The sequence below is a fragment of the Hippopotamus amphibius genome, chromosome 6, assembly GCF_030028045.1.
Source record: "Hippopotamus amphibius kiboko isolate mHipAmp2 chromosome 6, mHipAmp2.hap2, whole genome shotgun sequence".
Taxonomy (NCBI): Eukaryota; Metazoa; Chordata; class Mammalia; order Artiodactyla; family Hippopotamidae; genus Hippopotamus; species Hippopotamus amphibius.
The window spans coordinates 19,517,460-19,537,267 of NC_080191.1; the positions used below are offsets into that span (position 1 = coordinate 19,517,460).

The 19,808-nt window shown below is 37.2% G+C and overlaps 1 protein-coding gene across 1 annotated transcript in view; it reads right to left on the minus strand.

Annotated features, from left to right (window-relative positions):
- UFL1 (UFM1 specific ligase 1) overlaps window positions 1-9,734 on the minus strand; it is a 67,655-nt gene extending 57,921 nt beyond the window's left edge. The window contains exons 1-3 of the mRNA XM_057738894.1: window positions 9,580-9,734; window positions 8,282-8,427; window positions 7,191-7,219 (exon numbers count right to left, since the gene is read on the minus strand). Coding sequence (XP_057594877.1) covers window positions 7,191-7,219; window positions 8,282-8,427; window positions 9,580-9,656 — 252 coding nt within the window. The 5' untranslated portion in view covers window positions 9,657-9,734. The remainder of the gene's footprint in view (window positions 1-7,190; window positions 7,220-8,281; window positions 8,428-9,579) is intronic.
- Between the last annotated feature and the right edge of the window lie 10,074 nt (window positions 9,735-19,808).

Here is a 19,808-nt window from a genome sequence, read left to right on the forward strand (position 1 = left end):
ACACTTCAAGGACAAAGTTAATGGCAGGAGCTGAGCTCTGCTGGAGTAGAGATAAGATGACCACATCTATCACTCCTGAGGTCAAGGAGACCTTCCCGACTGCACATGTGCAGGAAGACTTCTCAGGGGACAAAAAGGGAGGGGAGCTACCCTGTAATAGGTGCTGTCAATCTCCCATTGGCCTCTGCGCTGGAATCCATCTTGGCAAAAAGATGCACAGGCATATCGGGAAGCACCCTGGGTCAGGCCAGAGGTGGAAAACAAAGCAAGATGACTGGCCAGAAGAAAACAAAGACCCAGAAAAACTGCCTCCATATAAGTGATTTAAATCACCTCTCTGGTGCGCTCCTCATTAGGGAGAATGCCCGCACTCTTCTCTGGGTGTATATTTCTGCTTTGCTGTAAATAAACTGGTTCTTTGTTCTCTTTGCACGTACTGTGTTTCCAATAAATTCTATGCATGCTTTACAATGTCTCTTAGTGGAATTCTTCCAAAGATGGCAAGAACCAAGGTCCTCTAACCTAACAAGATCAGTTCTGCTGATTTTTGAAAGGTAGAGAAACAAGATGGTGGAGGAGAAGAATGTGAGCGCACCTCCTCTCAAGAAAAGACCCAAATCACAACTAACTGCTGAACAACTATCAACAAAAAAGACTGGAACCTATCAAAAAGGATATTTTATATCCCTTTTTGATGTCAGTTTGTTGATCAAACTGACAAAGCCACAATGAGATGATAGGAGGGGTGCTTTCACGATATAATCAAATCCTGTACCCGCGGGGTGGGTGACACACAAACTGGAAACTAATTATGTCACAGAGGTTCTCCCACAGGAGTGAGAATTCTGATCCCCATGTCAGGCTCCCCAGCTTGGGGGTCTGGTACTGGGAGGAGGAGCCCCCAGAGCATTTGGTTTTGAAGGCCAGTGGGCTTAAGTACAGGAGCTCCACAGGACTAAGGGAAATAGAGACTCCACTCTTGGAGGGCACATACAAGGTTTCATGTGCATTGGGACTCAGAGCAAAGCAATGACTTCATAGCAGCATGGGCCAGATCTACTTGAGGGTCTTGGAGGGTCTCTGGGGAGGCGGGGGTTGGCTGAGGCCCACTGCAGAGGCAAAGACACTGGTGGCAGAAGCCCCAGGGAATATTTCTCAGCTTGAGTGCTCTCGGAGGTCACCATTTTGGCACCACAACCTGGCACCACCCAACAGTCTGCAGGTTACAATGCTTGGACACCACCAGCCAAACAACCAACAGGGGACCACAGCCCCATCTATCAAGAGAAAGGCTACCTAACATTGTCCTGAGCCCACAGCCCACATACTCCTTGACATGGCCCTGCCTACCAGAGGGACAGGACCCAACTCCACCCATGAGTGGGCAGGCACCAGTCCCTCCCACAGGAAGACTGCACAAGCCCACAGACCAACCTCTCCCACTAGGGAGCAGACACCATAAGCAAGAACTACAATCCTGAAGCCTGTGGAATGGAGACCACAAACACAGAAAGTTAAAATGACACAGCAGAGAAATATGTTTCAGACGAAGGAATAAGATAAAACCCCAGAAGAACAACTAAGTGAAGTGGAGATAGGCAATGTGCCTAAAAAAGAATTCAGCATAATGATAGCAAAGATGATCCAAGATCTCAGAAAAAGAATGGAGGCACAGACTGAGAAGATATAAGAAATGTTAAACAAGAGCTAGAAGATTTAAAGAACAGAGAAGAACAATACAATAACTACAATGAAAAATACACTAGAAGGAATCAATAACAGAATAAAGAGGCAGAACGTATAAATGAGCTGGAAAATAGATTGGTGGAATCACTGCCATGGAACAGAATAAAGAAAAAAGAATGAAAAAAAATGAGGACAATCTAAGAGTCCTCTGGGACAACATTAAACGCACCAACATTTCCATTATAGAAGTCCCAGAAGGAAAAGAGAGAGAAAGGGCCTGAGAAAATATCTAAAGCGGTAATAGCCAAAAACTTCCCTAATGTGAGAAAGGAAACACTCACTCATCACCAGGAAGTGCAGAGAGTCCCATACAGGATAAACCCAAGGAGGAACACTCTGAGACACATGTTGATCAAATTGACAAAAATTAAAGACAGAGAAAACACTAAAAGCAACAAGGGAAAAGAAACAACATACAAAGGAATCCCCATAAGGATATCAGCTGATTTTTCAGCAGAACCTATGCAGGCCAGATGGGAGTAGCACAATATATTTAAACTGATGAAAGGAAAAAAAAAACTACAAGCAACAATACTCTACCCAGCAAGGCTCTCATTCGGATTTGACAGAGAAATCAAGCTTTACAGACAAGCCAAAACTAAGAGAATTCAGCACCACCAGACGAGCTTTGCAAGCAACATTAAAGGAACTTCTCTAGGTGGAAAAGAAAAACCCACAACTATAAACAAGAAAATTATGAATGGAAAAGCTTACTGGTAAAGGCAAACATACAGTAAAGATAGGAAATCATCCACACACAAATATGATATCAAAATCAGCAATCTTGAGAAGAGGGGACTACAAATGCAGGATATTGGAAATCCATAGACCTGTAACTTAAAACAATCTTGTATATATATAGACTGCTATATCAAAACCTCATGGTAACTGCAAAACAAAAATCTATGATACACATTCAAAAAAGAAAAAGCAATCCAAACACACTAAAGACAGTCATCAAATCACAAAAGAAGAGAACAAAAGAGAAAGGGAAGAAAAAAAGATGTACAAAAACAAATCCAAAACAATTAACACAATGGCAATAAGAACATACATATCCATAACTACCTTACATGTAAATGATTCAACCAAAAGACTGCTTAAATGAACACAAAAACAAGACCCATGTACATGCTGTCTACAAGAGACCCACTTCAGAGCTACAGATATATATAGACTGAAAGTGAGGGGATGCAAAAAGGTGTGTCATACAAATGGAAATCAAAAGAGAGCTGGAGTTGCAATACTCACATCAGACAAGAGACTTTAAAATAAAGACTGCTATAAGAGACAAAAAAAGACAGTACATAATGATCACGATTAATCTAAGAAGATATAACAATTGTAAATATATATGCATACAACACAGGAACACCTCAACATATAAGGCAAATACACCATAAAAGGAGAACTGGACAATAACAAAATATTAGTGGGGGACTTTAACACCCTACTTACATAAATGGACAGGTCATCCAGACAGAAAATTAATAAGGACACACAGGTCTTAAATGACACATTAGACCAGATGGACTTAATTGATATCTACAGGACATTCCAACTGAAAGCAGCAGAACACACCTTCTTCTCAAGAATGGAACATTCTCCAGGATAGATCACATTGCCAGCCACAAATCACGCCTCAGTAAATTTATGAAAACTGAAATCATATCGAGCATCTTTTCTGACCATGATGCTATGAGATTAGAAACCAATTACAAGAAAAAAGCTGTAAAAAACACAAACACATGGAGGCTAAACAATATATTACTAAATAACCAATGGATCACTGAAGAAATCAAAGAGGAAATAAAAAATACCTAGAGACAAATGACAATGAAAACACAAATATCCAAAACCTATGGACACAGCAAAAGCAGTTCTAAGAGGGAAGTTTATAGCAATCTTACCTCAGGAAAACAAGCAAAATCTCAAATAACCTAAGCTTACACCTAAAGCAACTAGAGAAAGAAGAACAAACAAAACCAACAGTTAGTAGAAGGAAAGAAATCATAAAGATCAGAGCAGAAATAAATGAAATAGAGATGAAAAAAACAATAGCAAAAATCAATGAAACTATACGCTGGTGTTTTGAGAAGACAAAATTGATAAACCTTTAGCCAGACTCACTGAGAAAAAAAGCAAGAAGGCTCAAGTCAATAAAATTAGAAATGAAAAAGAAGTTACAACGGACACCACAGAAATACAAAGGATCATGAGAGACTACTGCAACTAACTATATGTCAATAAAATGGACAATCTCAAAGAAATGGACAAATTTTTAGAAAGGTACAATCTTCCAAGACTGAATCAGGAAAAAACAAAATATGAACAGACCAATCACAAGTACTGAAGTTGAAACTGTGATGAAAAAACTCCCAACAAAAAACAAAAGTTCAGGACCAGATGGCTTCACAGGCAAATTCTATTGAACATTAGAGAAGTTAACACCTATTCTTTTGAAACTCTCCCAAAAAACTGCAGAGCAAGAAACACTCCCAAATTCATTCTATGAGGCCACCATCTCCCTGATACCAAAACCAAACAAAGATATCACAGAAAAAGAAAAGTACAGGCCAACATCACTGATGAACACAGATGCAAAAATACTCAACAAAATACAAGCAAACCGAATCCAACAATACATTAGAAGGATCATACACCTTAATCATACAGAATAATCAAATGGGATTTATTCCAGGGATGCAAGGATTTTTCAATATCTGCAAATCAATCACTGTGATACACCACATCACAAAACTGATGAATAAAAACCAAATAATCATCTCAATAGATGCAGAAAAAGCTTTTGAAAAAATTCAACACCTATTTAAGAAAAACTCTCCAGAAAGTTGGGCACAGACGGAACACTCCTCAACATGATAAAGGCCATATATGACAAACCTACAGCTATTATCATACTCAATGGGGAAAAGCTGAAAGTATTTCCTCTAAGACCAGAAACAAGATAAGGATGTCCACTCTTGCCACTTTTATTCAACATAGTTTTGGAAGTCCTAGCCATGGCAACCAGAGAAGAAAAAGAAAGAAAAGGAATCCAAATTGGAAAGGAAGAAGTAAAACTGTCACAGTTTGCAGATGACATGACACTACACATAGAAAATTCTAAAGGTGCTACCAGATAACTAATGCTCATCAATGAATTTGGTAAAGTTGTAGGATACAAAATTAATACACATAAATCTCTTGCTTTTCTATACACTAACAACGAAAGATCAAAAAGAGAAATTAAGGAAACAATCCCATCTACCACTGCATCAAAAAGAATAAAATACCTAGGAATAAGCCTACCTAAGGAGGCAAAGGACCTGTACTCTGAAAACTGTAAGACCAGTGATGAAAGAAATCAAAGATGACCCAAAGGATGGAAAGGTATACAATGCTCTTGGATTGGAAGAATAAGTATCGTCCAAGTGACTGTACTACCCAAGGCAATCTACAGATTCAATGCAATCCCTATCAAATTACCAATGGCATTTTTCACAAAACTAGAACAAAAAATTTTACATTTTGTATGGAAACACAAAACCCCAAATATCCAAAGCAATCTAGAGAAAGAAAAACGGAGCTGGAGGAATCAGGCTCCCTGACTTCAGACTATGGTACTGGCACAAAAACAGAAATATAGATCAACGGAATAGGACAGAAAACCCCAAAATAAACCCACATACCTATGGTCAATTTACCTATGACAAAGGAGGCAAGAATATACACTGGAAAAAAGAATGTGTCTTCAATAAGTGATGCTGGGAAAACTGGACAGCTACATGTAAAAGAGTGAAATTAGAACATTCTTTGATACCATACACAAAAATAAATGCAAAATGGATTAAAGACCTAAATATAAGGCTGGATGCTATAAAACTCTGGGAGGAAAACATAGGCAAAACACTTTGACACAAATTGCAGCATTATCTTTTAGAGTAATGAAAATAAAAACAAAAATAAACACATGGGACTTAACTACACTTAGAATCTTTTGCACAGCAAAGCAAACCATAAACAAAAAGAAAAGGCAACCCACAGAACGGGAGAAAATATATGCAAACGAAGCTACTGACAAGGGATTCATTTCCAAAATATACAAACAGCTCATGTAGCTCAATATCAAAAAAACAAACAACCCAATCAAAAAAACGGGCAGAAGATTTAAATAGACATTTCTCCCAAAACACAGAGATGACCAAAAGCAACCTGAAAATATGCTCAACGTCACTAATTATTAGAGAAATACAAATCAAAACTACAAGCAGGTATTACCTCCCACCAGTCAGAATAGCCATCATGAAAAAGTCTACATGCTGGAGAGGGTGTGGAGAAAAGAGAATCTTCCTACGCTGTTGCTGGGAATGAAAATTGGTACAACCACTATGGAGACCAGTATGGAGGTTGCTTAAAAAACTAAAAATAGAACTACCATATGATCCAGCAATTCCACTCCTGGGCATATATCTGGAGAAGACCATACTTAGAAAAGATACATGCACCCCAATGCTCATTTCAACGCTATTTACAATAGACTATTGGACATGGAAGCAACCTAAATGTCCATCAACAGAGGAATGGATAAAGATGTGGTACATATATACAACGAAATATTACTCACCCATAAAAAAGAATGAAATAATGCCTTTTGCAGCAACATGGATGGACCTAGAGATTACCATACTAAGTGAACTAAATCAAAGACAAATATCATATATCACTTACATGTGGAAGTTAAAAAAAAATGATACAAATGAAGTTATTTACAAAACAGAAACAGACTCAGAAACTTTGAAAACAAACTTATGGTTACCAAAGGGGAAAAGTCTGGAGGAGGGATAAATTAGGAGTTTGGGATTAACATATACACACTACTACATAAAAAACAGATAATCAACAAAGACCTACTGTGTAGCACAGGGAACACTACTCAATACTCTATAATAACCTATACGGGAAAAGAATCTGAAAAAGAACTATAAATCATCTATATTCCAATATAAAATAAAAATTAAAATAAAAAGAAGTTACACCATTTCACACAAAATTTGCCAGTTTCTTGTATATACTGAAGTGTACCTTACTGATAACATGTACAGGTGCATTTTCTAAAAATATCTTCTACATTTCTTTTACTTCCACATACTAAAAACAAGTAAACATGAAACTAGTGATTTTTCTCCCCAAATTACATAAACTCTGTAATTACATAAAATGACAACTATGAGTTTATTTTGTAAAGATAAAGAAAAAGCAAGTCCACTGAGAAAAAACTTATTAAACTGATTCAATATATCAGTGAGGGTTATGTAATTACTTCTTCACAAACACATAAAATATGATACTAGTATCAACTGAATACTTAAGGCACTGAAAAAATTAATAGTATAAAAAAGTTGAGGAATCAAAGTAAAAACTGCTATAAAGTTGAAATTTACCTGTTGCAGATCAACAATGTTTACTCGACCTTTAAAGAAAAGACATTCATTTATTTTACGTTATGTGTAAGTACATACGAGTCAAAAAGTGTAAATTTCAACAGATTTATGTTTTGGACCATCAAGATCCTCCTTTTACAAAGGACACAGGGCCACAGTAATTACTGTCTTCAAATACAAACCATTAGCTAAATAAGTCTTCATGGCTGAAGGTACAGACGACAGTTTATTTTCAGTCCCATTTGTCATATTAGGCCGATTACAAGCATCAGCTAATATACAAGTTGGCCAGATCTACAGGGGTTATTTACCTCCCTTCACAATTTGTCTACTGTGACCAAAGAGATATTGACAACTAAATTCAGATAAACTTTTTTCAATCATTTGAAACTGGTAGGTTACCACTTAAAGAATATCTGTTAAGTATTCCAAATTATAGCTAATATTTTATTAGGACTATGCAGGAAGATAAAAAACAAACACCTAAGGGTATATCTAACAGCATGAGTTGTTTTCACAGATGCACCTATTTTAATCAAATAGTGTTTAAATTTGCTTAGTAGTTTATTCAAATTTCAGTAAGACAAAGGAAATAAAAACTTTTTTGTATACTTGTAATAGCATTTCTTACAATCTAATAGATATAGCACCATATTAAACTGTTTCCTAATTTGCAAATACTTAAAGTTTAAAAATGAGCATGGTAGTACAGCCTTGATTTTCAACAATCTGTAATTTAACATCTCTGTTCCCTCTTCGTAATTATCACCTGATAACAGGCAGCTAAGTACCCACCCCTGAGTCACCCAGTAAATTCATGAACTGTGAAAAGAAACAGCTGAGTAATTCACATATAGAACACATAACTCAAAATAATAAAAAATGCTATTGTGTAAAGTGACAATACTTGACTTCATTAAAATTACATGATCATGTTTACCCAGACCTATTACAAATATTAAGGCTGATTACTATATTAACAATTGAGAAGGGTGTCTTATAACCTCCAAATCATTTAAGATTTATGGTTTTAAGGGTTTCCACCCCCCATTTTCAAAGAACCAGAAAAAAGAAACTAAGGAATTACTCACCACCTCGAACATGTAGCTCATCTCTCATTTCTTTACTAATTTGGGATGGAGTAATATATTCCTTCCCATCAAGTGTGTGAACTACTTCTAGCTGCTTCTGAGCAATCAATTTATTCACAATCTCAATGCAGTTCCGCTCTGACAACCTAAGGGAAACAAAAGTTGTTTTAAAAATACATTTGCTACATCAGTGTTCAATACCATTAAGAAAGTGTATGAAAACGGACTTTTAAATAGGTTTGGGTAGAGTCATTAGTTTCTGTATTACAAAATTTTTTATTAGTGTAATACTAATTCGATAAGTTAAAAAAATTCTAGAGAGTAAACAAGTTTACATGAACTTAAATCATGTTACAAATCTTTTTATTACAGATTTCAAGCTTGCTCTCTCCTCTAGGCCTGCTTCTAATCTTCAAATTTGGAAAGTGAGGATATGTAATTTTAGGTAGGGGAAAAAACCTGCCCTACTTTTATTTCAATTTTCACTTCAGCTTCAGCTGAAAAATAAAGCCCCAAATTTTCTTTTATGAAACGCATAACTGCCTCACTCATACAACTGGTCTGCAGGCAGGACATCTGGCCTAGGAAAACCATACCTGCAACTGTTAGTTACCCAAGCACTTTAAGTGTCCTAGTTCGCTCGCAGTGATACAAAACACAGCATCAAGGATTAAAGTTTTCAACTCCAGAAGGAACAAGGCGAGACAGAGTCAACAGATAATAAAGGGTTCTATCAGCATTTTATGTGTTCCCAGTGTCCGGAATCCCTAAAATGACAGATGGGACCATGGCTCTCGCCTAGCACCTATTCTGGTAAACAAAAAGGCAAAATGTTTGAGTCAACATAGTATTCGCAAAGTACTGTACTTTCGGGTTAGCCTCTCCTTTCAAGCTCTTTCTTGGTCACGAAGTGTATAATAGGCAATGATGCCACAGGGACTTGCTGACAGTTAAGTAAGGATCAGGACACTCTTGAGACAGCTCCAAGTCACCAGCCCCAGCGGTCGTGCGAGGTGGCCGCGCCCGCACCTGGCTGAGCTTGGATGGGTGTGGAGGAGTGGGATGTTCCTGGGCCTAAGTAGATTTAGGTCTTCCCCGCCGACAGCTATACTGGGAACCGCAATACAAGCTCAGGGAGTGAGGGAGCGGGTGAGAGGGGGAGTGGAGTGGGGTGGGCGGGAACGCTGACAGGGGTCGGGAAGGTCCGGGGTCTAGGGCCTGGGGTTTACGGCCTCGAAACTTGGCGTGACCGCCCAGGGGCTATTTTGGACTCCACAGTGGAGAGGAAGGGTAGGCACCTCTGCGCGGCCTCCGCGAACTGCGCCCGCTGGAAGTCAGCCGCCAACCGCCTAATCTCTTCCCAAGCGTCCGCCATCCCGGCCTCACTCGCCGAGCCGCCAACAAACAGCACACACGTCAGCGCAAAGGCAGCTGGAGCCGACGCAGAACGGGCCGCGCAGAGGGACAAGAGACTCTTCCCCAACGCAGCTACGGAACGCGCGAGACCTGCGCCGGGGGGGCGGGACCAGAAGAGCCGCAGCCCCGCCCACCCCGCGTGGGCGGTTTGTCCTCAGATATGGGAGCTCTGCGAGGACTGCTGCGAGCCAGGCCGCCAGGTCTCTGCCTGGCTGCGGATGGCATGCAGGAAAGCCAGTTACTAAAGTGTTACTTTAGGTCTCTGATTGCATTATCGCGAATGTTTTGGCGCAGTGATAATCAAATTAACCACTTTTATTATTTTTTTTCCTGCCCTCCCTTTGGTTTATTTTTCGGAGGGGGTGGGGAGATGTGCCAGGGCCTGCTGTTGGCATCCCCTCTTCTCTAGCTGTTAAAGAAGGACAGTTCCGTTTATACAGGGAATCATGCTAATTTTCCCTTGGGCTCAAAGCCTTGTACCTGTTGGGTAATTACTTTTTTTTTTTTTTTTGCACAAATGTAAATAATTCGGGTACCATAAATGCTGGTAACTGCTTTCATGTATTCTAGAGCCTTTCCTATTTCTCCTACGGGGAAGATTAGCTCCATCAAATAATGAAGAAATATAAATATAAGGTAATAAATGTATATGGCTATGGATGGAGTGGAAATAATAAGGAGCATGTTTGTTTTGCTTTCCCCTACATTGAAATTTGTAAAAAAGTACATATTTACTCTGGAGTATCCTTTTTTTTTTTTAAGCTCTTTATTGGAGTATAATTGCTTTACACTGTTGTGCCAGTTTCTGCTGTACAACAAAGTGAATCAGCTATATGTATACATATATCCCCATATCCCCTCCCTGCGTGACTCCTCCCACCCACCCTATCCCACCCCTCTAAGTCATCACCCATCATTGAGTTGATCTCCCTGTGTTATGCAGCAGCTTCCCAATAGCTATCTATTTTACATTTGGCAGTGTCTATATGTCAATGCTACTCTCTCACTTCCTCCCAATTTCCCCTTCACCCCCCACCCAATGTCCTGAAGTCCATTCTCTACATCTGCATCTTTTTTTTTTTAAGAACTTTTATTTTGATACAGTTAACATACTATAAACTGCATATATTTAGAGTGTATAATTTGGTATTTTTTTCCTTATTAGTAATGTATATATGGCAATCCCAATCTCCCAATTCATTCCCCCCCAACCCTCCCCACTTTCTGCACTTGGTGTCCATATGTTTGTGCTCTACATCTGTGTCTCTATTTCTGCCTTGCAAACTGGTTGATTTGTACCATTTTTCTATATGGCATATATGTGTTAATATATGATATTTGTTTTTCTCTTTCTGACTCACTTCACTCTGTATGACAGTCTCTAGGTCCACCCATGTCTCTACAAATGTTCCGATTTCATTGCTTTTTACAGCTGAGTAATATTCCACTATACATAGGTACCACATCTTCTTTATCCATTCATCTGTTGATGGACATTTAGGTTGCTTCCATGTCCTGACGATTGTAAATAGTGCTGCAATGAACATTGGGGTGCATGTGTCTTTTTGAATGATGGTGTTCTCTGGGTATATGCCCAGTAGTGGGATTGCTGGGTCATATGGTAACTCTATTTTTAGTTTTGCAAGGAACTTCCATACTGTTCTCCATAGTGGCTGTAAAAATTTACATTCCCACCAACAATGAAAAGAGCATTCCCTTTTCTCCACCCCCTCTCCAGCACTTACTGTTTCTAGATTTTCTGATGATGCCCATTCTCACCGGTGTGAGGTGATACCTCATTGTAGTTTTGACTTGCATTTCTCTAATAATTAGTGATGTTGAGCAGCTTTTCATATGCCTCTTGGCCATTCATATGTCTTCTTTGGAGAAATGCCTATTTAGTTCTTCTGCCCATTTTTGGATTGGGTTGTTTGTTTTTTTGATATTGAGCTGCGTGAACTGTTTATATATTTTGGAGATTAATCCTTTGTCTGTTGATGCGTTTGCAAATATTTTCTCCCATTCTGAGGGTTGTCTTTTCATCTTGCTTATAGTTTACATCTGCTCTTTATTTTTGCCCTGTCACTGGGTTCATCAGTACCACTTTTTTAGATTCCACATATATGAGTTAGCATATGGTATTTGTTTTTCTCTTTCTGGCTTACTTCACTCTATATGACAGGCTCTAGGTCCATCTACCTCGCTACAGATAACTCAATTTCATTCCTTTTTATGGCTGAGTAATATTCCATTGTATATATGTGCCACATCTTCTTTATCCATTCATCTGTTGATGGGCATTTAGGTTGCTTCCATGTCCTGGCTATTGTGCCTAAAGAGTGCTGCAATGAACATTGTGTGGAGTACCCTTCTTGATCCCTTTTACTTTTATACCTCACTCTTCACTTAAAAAAAATGTAGATACTATACATACATAATTCTCTTTAACTATATGCCCTATAGAGTTGGTGAAGGGGAGTTATTTCAGTTACTTTTCTATCTCAGTATCTCATTCTGGGTAACTCAAAGCCAATGCCACAAGTGTTCTTGTCTAGTAAAGTTCTCAGCTTTATTTAAAATGCAGAGAACACAGTAATAAAACCTGTCACTAAGTACTGCCACCAAACAAACTGTTGGGCCATGTGGTTGCGAACTGAGGCGGTGGAACACCAGATGTTAAAGAGGTAACTTGGAACAGAGTACATGATGTGGTCCCAAAGGGCATCAAACTTTAGAACAAGCAGAAACATTCATTCATGCAACAAACTCTTATTGATTATCAGATGCTATGGAATATAGTGGTGAATAAGGCAGACGTGATCTTGCTATAAACAACTTGTAAATCTAAGAAAAGCAGGTTTTTTAAAAAAAGTGCTTACTATAAAGTATGAAATTTATAACAATAAGGGAAGTATAATGTACTATGTGACTATTTGACATCCAAACTTCTTACCATGTATGACTCACAGTCAGCATAGATTACTATACCAGTTGTCATGCTAAATGCTGAAGAGCATTTAGGAGTTCACTGAAGAGCTCAGACTACTGAGAGATGTAGTAAGTAAAAATTACAATATAATTTTGCTTGCTATTAGAGATGTCTGAACAGAGAATTGTTGGGACATAGCATATGCAATAACTGCAGGAATTTAAAAAGTGTCATTGAAGAGTTTTATTTATGCTGGAACGTCTTGGAAGAATAAGTTAAAAATAAATGGGTGTAGGGGAGAGTGAGGAAGAGGACAGGCATTCCAGAAAAGACATGAAGTCCTGAAAGTGCTTGGAGTATCTAGGATACAACAATCTACTCTACATGTGGTGTGCAGCCACAGAGGACACTGCTGGAAAGTAGACTCTATGCTGATTGTGAGTCATACATGGTAAGAAGTTTGGATGTCAGGTAGTCACAAATTACAATATACTTCCCCTATTGTCATAAATTTCATACTTTATATTAATACTTTTTTTAAAAAACTGCTTCATTAGATTTACAAGTTGTTTATAGCAAGAGCATGTCAATGTAAATGTTTTGGCACAGCATAACACTTTGGTACAGTGGTAACATTTACATTTATTCCTAAAAAGGGAATAATTCCTAAAAAAGGAAGAATTCATTGTATTTTGCAGAGATGGTTTGTGCTGACTAAAAGGATAGCCACTAGACAGATGAAGCTATTTAAATTTAAATGAATTAAAATTTACACTAGCAATGAACAAGTGGAAATTGAAATTGAAAACACAATATCATTTTCATTAACAATCCCCTAAATGAAATACTAAGGTATAAATCCAACAAAATATGTATAAGATCTACATGAGGAAAACTCTAATGAATGAAATCAAAGAAGAATTAAATAATGGAGAGATAGTCCGTATTCATGGATAGGAATATTCAACATCTTCAAGATGTCAATTCTTCCCAACTTGATCTGAAGATGCAATGCAATCCAATCAAAATCCCAGAAAGTAACTTTGTGTATATCAACAAGCTGTTTCTGAAGTTTATACGGAGAGTCAAAAGACCCAGAACAGTCAACACGGTATTGCAGGAGAAGAACAAATTAGAAGGACTGACACTACCTGAATTTAAGACTTATTACAAAGCTACAAAGTAATCAAGACACTGTAGTATGGGTGAAAGAATAGACAAATAGATCAATGAAACAGAGATCCAAAAAATAAACCCACATAAATATAGTCAACAAATCTTTGACAAAGGGAACAAAATGCAATACAATGGAGCAAAGATAGTCTTTTCAACAAATAGTACTGAAACAACTAGATATTCACATGCAAAAAAAAAAAAAAAAGAATCTAGACATAGACCTTACACTTTTCATAAAAATTAACTAAAAATGGATCACAGACCTAAATGTAGAACGCAACTATAAAACTCCTAAGAGATAACAGGAGAAAATTTATATGACTTCTGATATGTCAATAACTTTTTAGATACAACACCAAAGGCACAACACTTAAAAGAAATAATTGATAAGCTGGACTTCATTAAAATTAAAAACTCCTTTGCAAAAGTCCATGTCAAAAGAACAGGAGACAAGCCACAGAATGGGAATAAATATTTGCAAAAGATACATCTGATAAAAGAATGTTTTCCAAAAGATGTAAAGAAGTCTTAACATTCAACAATAAGGAAACAGACAACCAGATAGAAAAATGGGTCAAAGACCTTAACAGACACCTCACCAAAGTATATATACAGATGGCAAAGCAGCGTATGAAAAGATGCTCCATATCATATTACATCAAAGAAATTCAAATTTAAATAATGAGATATCACTACACACCTATCAGAATGGCCAAAATCTGGAATGCTGACAACACCAAATGCTGGCTAGGATATGGAGCAACAGGAATACTCATTCGCTGCTGGGAATGCAAATTGGTATAACTACCTTGGAGACAGTTTGGCACTTTCTCACAAAACTAAACATACTCTTAACATGATTCAGCAAACACACTCCTTGGTATTTGCCCAAAGGATTTGAAAAATTATGTCCGCATAAAACCTGCACACAGATGTTTATATCATCTTTATTCATAATTGCCCACACTTGGAAGCAACTAAGATTTCTTTCAAAGGGTGAATGGATAAATGAATTGGTACATCCAGACAATGGAATGTTATTCAGACTAAAATGAAATGAGCTATCAAGTCATGAAAAGATATGGAAAGTTAAATGCATATTACTAAGTGAAAGAAGCCAATCTGAAAAGTCTGCATACTGTATGATTCCAACTACATGACATTATGGAAAAAGCAAAACTATGGAGACAGTGAAAAGATCATTGGTTCCTAGTGTTTGGCAAGGGAAGAGGGATGATTGGTGGAACACAGAGGATTTTCAGGGCAGTGAAAATGCTCTGTATGATGCTATAACGATGGACACCTGTCATAATACGTTTATTCACATCAATAGAACATACAACATGAAGAATGAGCCATTATGTAACTATGGACTTAGGGTGATTCTGATATGTTAGTGTAAGCTTATCAATTGTAACAAACATACCACTCTGGTGGGGGATGTTGATAATGGAGAGGCTATACTTATGTGGGGGAATGGGTTATATGGGAAATCTCTGTACTTTCCTCGCAGTTTTGCTGTGAAGCTAAAACTGCTCAAAAAAATAAAGTCTTTAAAAATATATGTATCATTTAATGTTAGTTCTTTGGTCACAATAGTCACCTTTCAATTGCTCAATAGCCACATGTGGCTCACGACTGTCTTATTGGACAGTATAGAAAACCAATTTTATCTTCACCAAAAGTTCTATTAGATGACTCTGGTTTAGACCTTTGGCCACACATTTGTTCAGACTCTGAGATCATGAGACTCAAAGCAACCACCTCCACCTAGCAACCATATATCTCAACTACAGTTTCAGTTATTTTGAATGGGGGATAAGAATTTGAATGGGAATATTTCATTGTTGGCCAACATCTGATAGATTACCTGATAGGATAATAGTAAACAACACAAGTGGCTACTGCATAAGAGATGAGAGATTCCTTTTAAGGACAATCTTTGCATAGACTTGAGAAATAGAGCTTCAAATTTCTAGAATATTTTCTAACAGTTTGTGTCTACAACCAAATCGGATTTTGACATGTACGTTTTGTGGGAAGGGTTCAATGTCTTCTCAGCTACACTAGGTACATGATTGTGAAACCATCCTTAGAGTCATCTTAATTTCAAAGGCTAATGAAATATTCTAACATCTGTAATGTGAATTGATGGTTTCACTGATTTGATATGTGCTGTGATCCTGTAGAATTCCTCCAAGATAAACTTTCTCCAACTTGACTTGCAAAATAAAACTAAACAACTGCAAAATGGGAATTTTCAAGCAAGTCAGTATTCATTATTTGTTGTTGTAGAGAAATTACAAAGACATAGAAAGAGTTAATTGCAAGCTGATGTTATCTTATTGTAGTTAAGGACATAACGGTTACCTTAATCTTACCATCAAAAATGGCAGTATAATCCTATACATAGAAAGCATCAATACCTTAGAAAACTACTATGATTCATGGGTGAAAGAAGAGAAAAGAAGGTCGGTAAACAAGAAGATGAGATTGAAGAAATAGAAATAAGGGAAGTGAGAAGGTATAGGGGATGGAACAGTTAACAATACCTCTGCATGATCAAAGAGAATGTAAATAAATGTAAGCCCATTGGCTTTTAGAGCAGAGAGCTTGTGACTTTTAAGAGGCAATTGTTTTTCCCTTCTGTGGTTGCAGTGGAAGTCAGATTGTAGGACTACTTCCTGAGCAAATGAGAATGATGGGAGAAAGAGCAAAGAGAACTTATCAGGTACTAAATGAAAAAAAGATAAGTCATTAAAAAGAGAGATGTAACAATGTTGAAGACGTAGGCAGCAAATCACTCAGGGGTCATGGAATCAGAGGATGTCAGGGCAGGAAAGGTTCTTCAGATCATCCATGCTAATATTCACACACAGTAGTAATTTCTTTGTGAGTCTCTGGTAGATTATGTACTTTTCACTTGAACTCTTAAAGTGATGAAGTGTTCCCTTCTTTGCAGGGTAAATCAATCCAGTTTGGGACAGATCTAACTGTTAGAAATTCTTTCCTTATGCTAAAGTAAGATCTGTTTCCCTGTAGCTTTCGCATTCTTTCCTTGAGTGAGTCACAGGGTGACTCTAATATGTCTTTCCCATGACAACTCTCCAAATATTCAAAGCATGTCCCTCCTGTTTTCTTTTTCCAAGTTAAGCATCTCAGATACTTCAATTATATCTCCTGACAAGATTTCCAGACTTCTAAATATCCTGGCTACCCTCTCTTGTTAAACCCTAGTTTGCCAATGTCAGCTTTAGAAAGTGATGCCCAGAAGGAATTTAGTATTTTACACATAGTCTGACTAGAGAGATGACAGTGAGATTAATTTCCCTAGATATTATACTTCTGTTAATTGGACTCTTGGCTTAAATTGAGCTGGTAATGAACTGTATCTGACTGGTATTTATCTAAATTGCTATCAAACCAGGTTTAATCTATTCTGTAGCTGAACAAATTAATTTTATTTGATAACTTTCACCTTGTTATTTTTGACCCATTCATTCATTTATTCTTTCACCAAATAGTGTTTGAGATCTACTATATCCCAGGCTTTGTGGAATGCCCTGGGAAAAACAAGAACAAACTGTTCTAAACGGTTGAGATTATTTCAAAAATCAACTGTGTCATTCAAAGTTGTTATTTCTGCCATTACCTGTCATCTATAAATTTGATAAATATGATTATGTGTTTATTCAACTTAACAAAATTGAGAGAATCAAAGATATATATCTGTGATGACTGGTGACACATACGATAGGATTCTATATTTCAAAAATTTTAGAGTCAGAGGGGACTTTAGGAACATCTAACAGTGTGATTCATTTATTTCATAAAAGACTGTTACATGTGCCTTTGGGTATAATTGGATACAATTGTCTTAAATAACATACTGCTTTTGTTTAAGGCGAAGATTGTGTGCTACCTTGCTTATGGAATTTCATAATTCATATTTATTAATCTTGGAGTAAATTTTTCAAGATTTATTCTTAAGCAACTCACTGTTTTCTACGAATCACCACTTTTAAAATTTAAATGCTGGAGAGGGTGTGGAGAAAAGGGAACCCTCTTGCAGTGTTGGTGGGAATGTAAATGGATACAGCCACTGTGGAGAACAGTATGGAGGTTCCTTGCAAAACTAAAAATAGAGTTACCATATGCCCCAGCAATCCCACTACTGGGCATATACCCAGAGAACACCATCATTCAAAAAGACACATGCACCCCAATGTTCATTGCAGCACTATTTACAATAGCCAGGTCATGGAAGCAACCTAAATGTCTATCAACAGATGAATGGTTAAAAAAGATGTGGTATATGTATACAATGGAATATTACTCAGCTGTAAAGAGGAATGAAATTGGGACATTTGTAGAGACATAGATGGATCTAGAGACTGTCATACAAAGTGAAGTGAGTCAGAAAGAGAAAAACAAATGTCATATATTAATGCATATAGGCAGAGTATAGAAAAACGGTACAAATCAATTGGTTTGCAAGGCAGAAACAGAGACACAGATGTAGAGAACAAACATACGGACACCAAGGGGAGAAACCAGAGGTGGGGGTGCGGATTGGGGTGGGATGAATTGGGAGATTGGGATTGCCATATGTACATTACTAATAAAAAAATCAAATTGTACACTTTAAATATATGCAGTTTACTGTATGTCAATTTTATCTCAATAAAATTCTTAAAAAAATAAATTTAGATCCATTGACTTAATGATTTATCTTCAAATGTGTCCTGCTTTTGTACATTTTTCTTTCTTATTATTCCAAAATGAGATTTAAAATTTCCTTTTGATATTTGTAGATTTGTTGGAAGGTGAGGGAGCAAGCTTCTGCTCATTGTGACCTTTCACCTTCATCAGTAAAGAAATAACCAGCATTGCTTCTGGTTCCCATAATTTTATGTTTGGTGCATAATTTGTAGTCTGACCAGTGGAGTCAAATGCATGTAAATACTTTGTAAACTATAAAATTCTCTATATATGTATGCCCCCATTTATGCCTCACTAGTGTTATTTGTGATTATATTGTTAGAATTTCATTTTAGAGCCACACTTTTGTGAAAATTGTGCTGCAAATATATATATTTATTCCCAAAGCACTAAGTATTCTTTTGTTTCCAAGGGAACAGATTCTATATTAGTCTTTCTGCTTTTGCTTTTTTCCCCAATTCCTTTACAATGCTATATTTAGAGCCAGTTTTATTAGCTCCAGGCATCACTTGCTTTCCTGTGTACACTTCTCCACAGTGTAACTCCCAGGCAAAATGACAAAAAGGCAAATTCACAAAGGAACAAGTTAGTGCTCTTGTCAGTGCTTGGGCTTTGTTCTCAAAGGAGCTGAAAATTCTTCTGTTTCACCAACAAAATATGATTTAAAGGGATATATTACCAGCTTGTATCAGTGCTAACGCAGTGGTATGCACAGTTGATAGTTACAGGAACACATTTTAAAGAAATGCATAGTATCTGTTCTTCTTGCCAAGCAAAGGAAAAGTAAGACTGGCTCAAATTTCCAGGAACAACTTGAATCTTTCTTCTTCTCCTTCTTCTCCTCCTTTCCTTATTCTCCTTCTCCTCCTCCTCCTCCTTCTCCTTTTTCTTCTTCCTTTATACCTTTTGACCATGTTCACCCATTTCACCCACTCCCAACCCTTCACCACTGGCAACTACTAATCTGTTTGGTGTCTGTATCTATGAGTTAAACATTTTTTTTTTTTTAGATTCTATATATAAATGATATCATATAGTATTTGTCTTTCTTGGTCTAATTTCTTTCTTCTTTCTCTCTTGCTTCTTCTCCTCTCTCAGTTTCCACCTTCTCTTCTTCTTTCTGTATGTATTAATTATTAATTACACCAACAAGATGACATGTAAAGAAATAGGACTTGCAGCTGATGCCACACTATAGCAGCAGCAGTGACAACATCTGGAAGTTGTCAAGAGCCACAGCTGGTATCCCTAAAATTCACCTTTCTAAATTCCATTTTGGGGAGA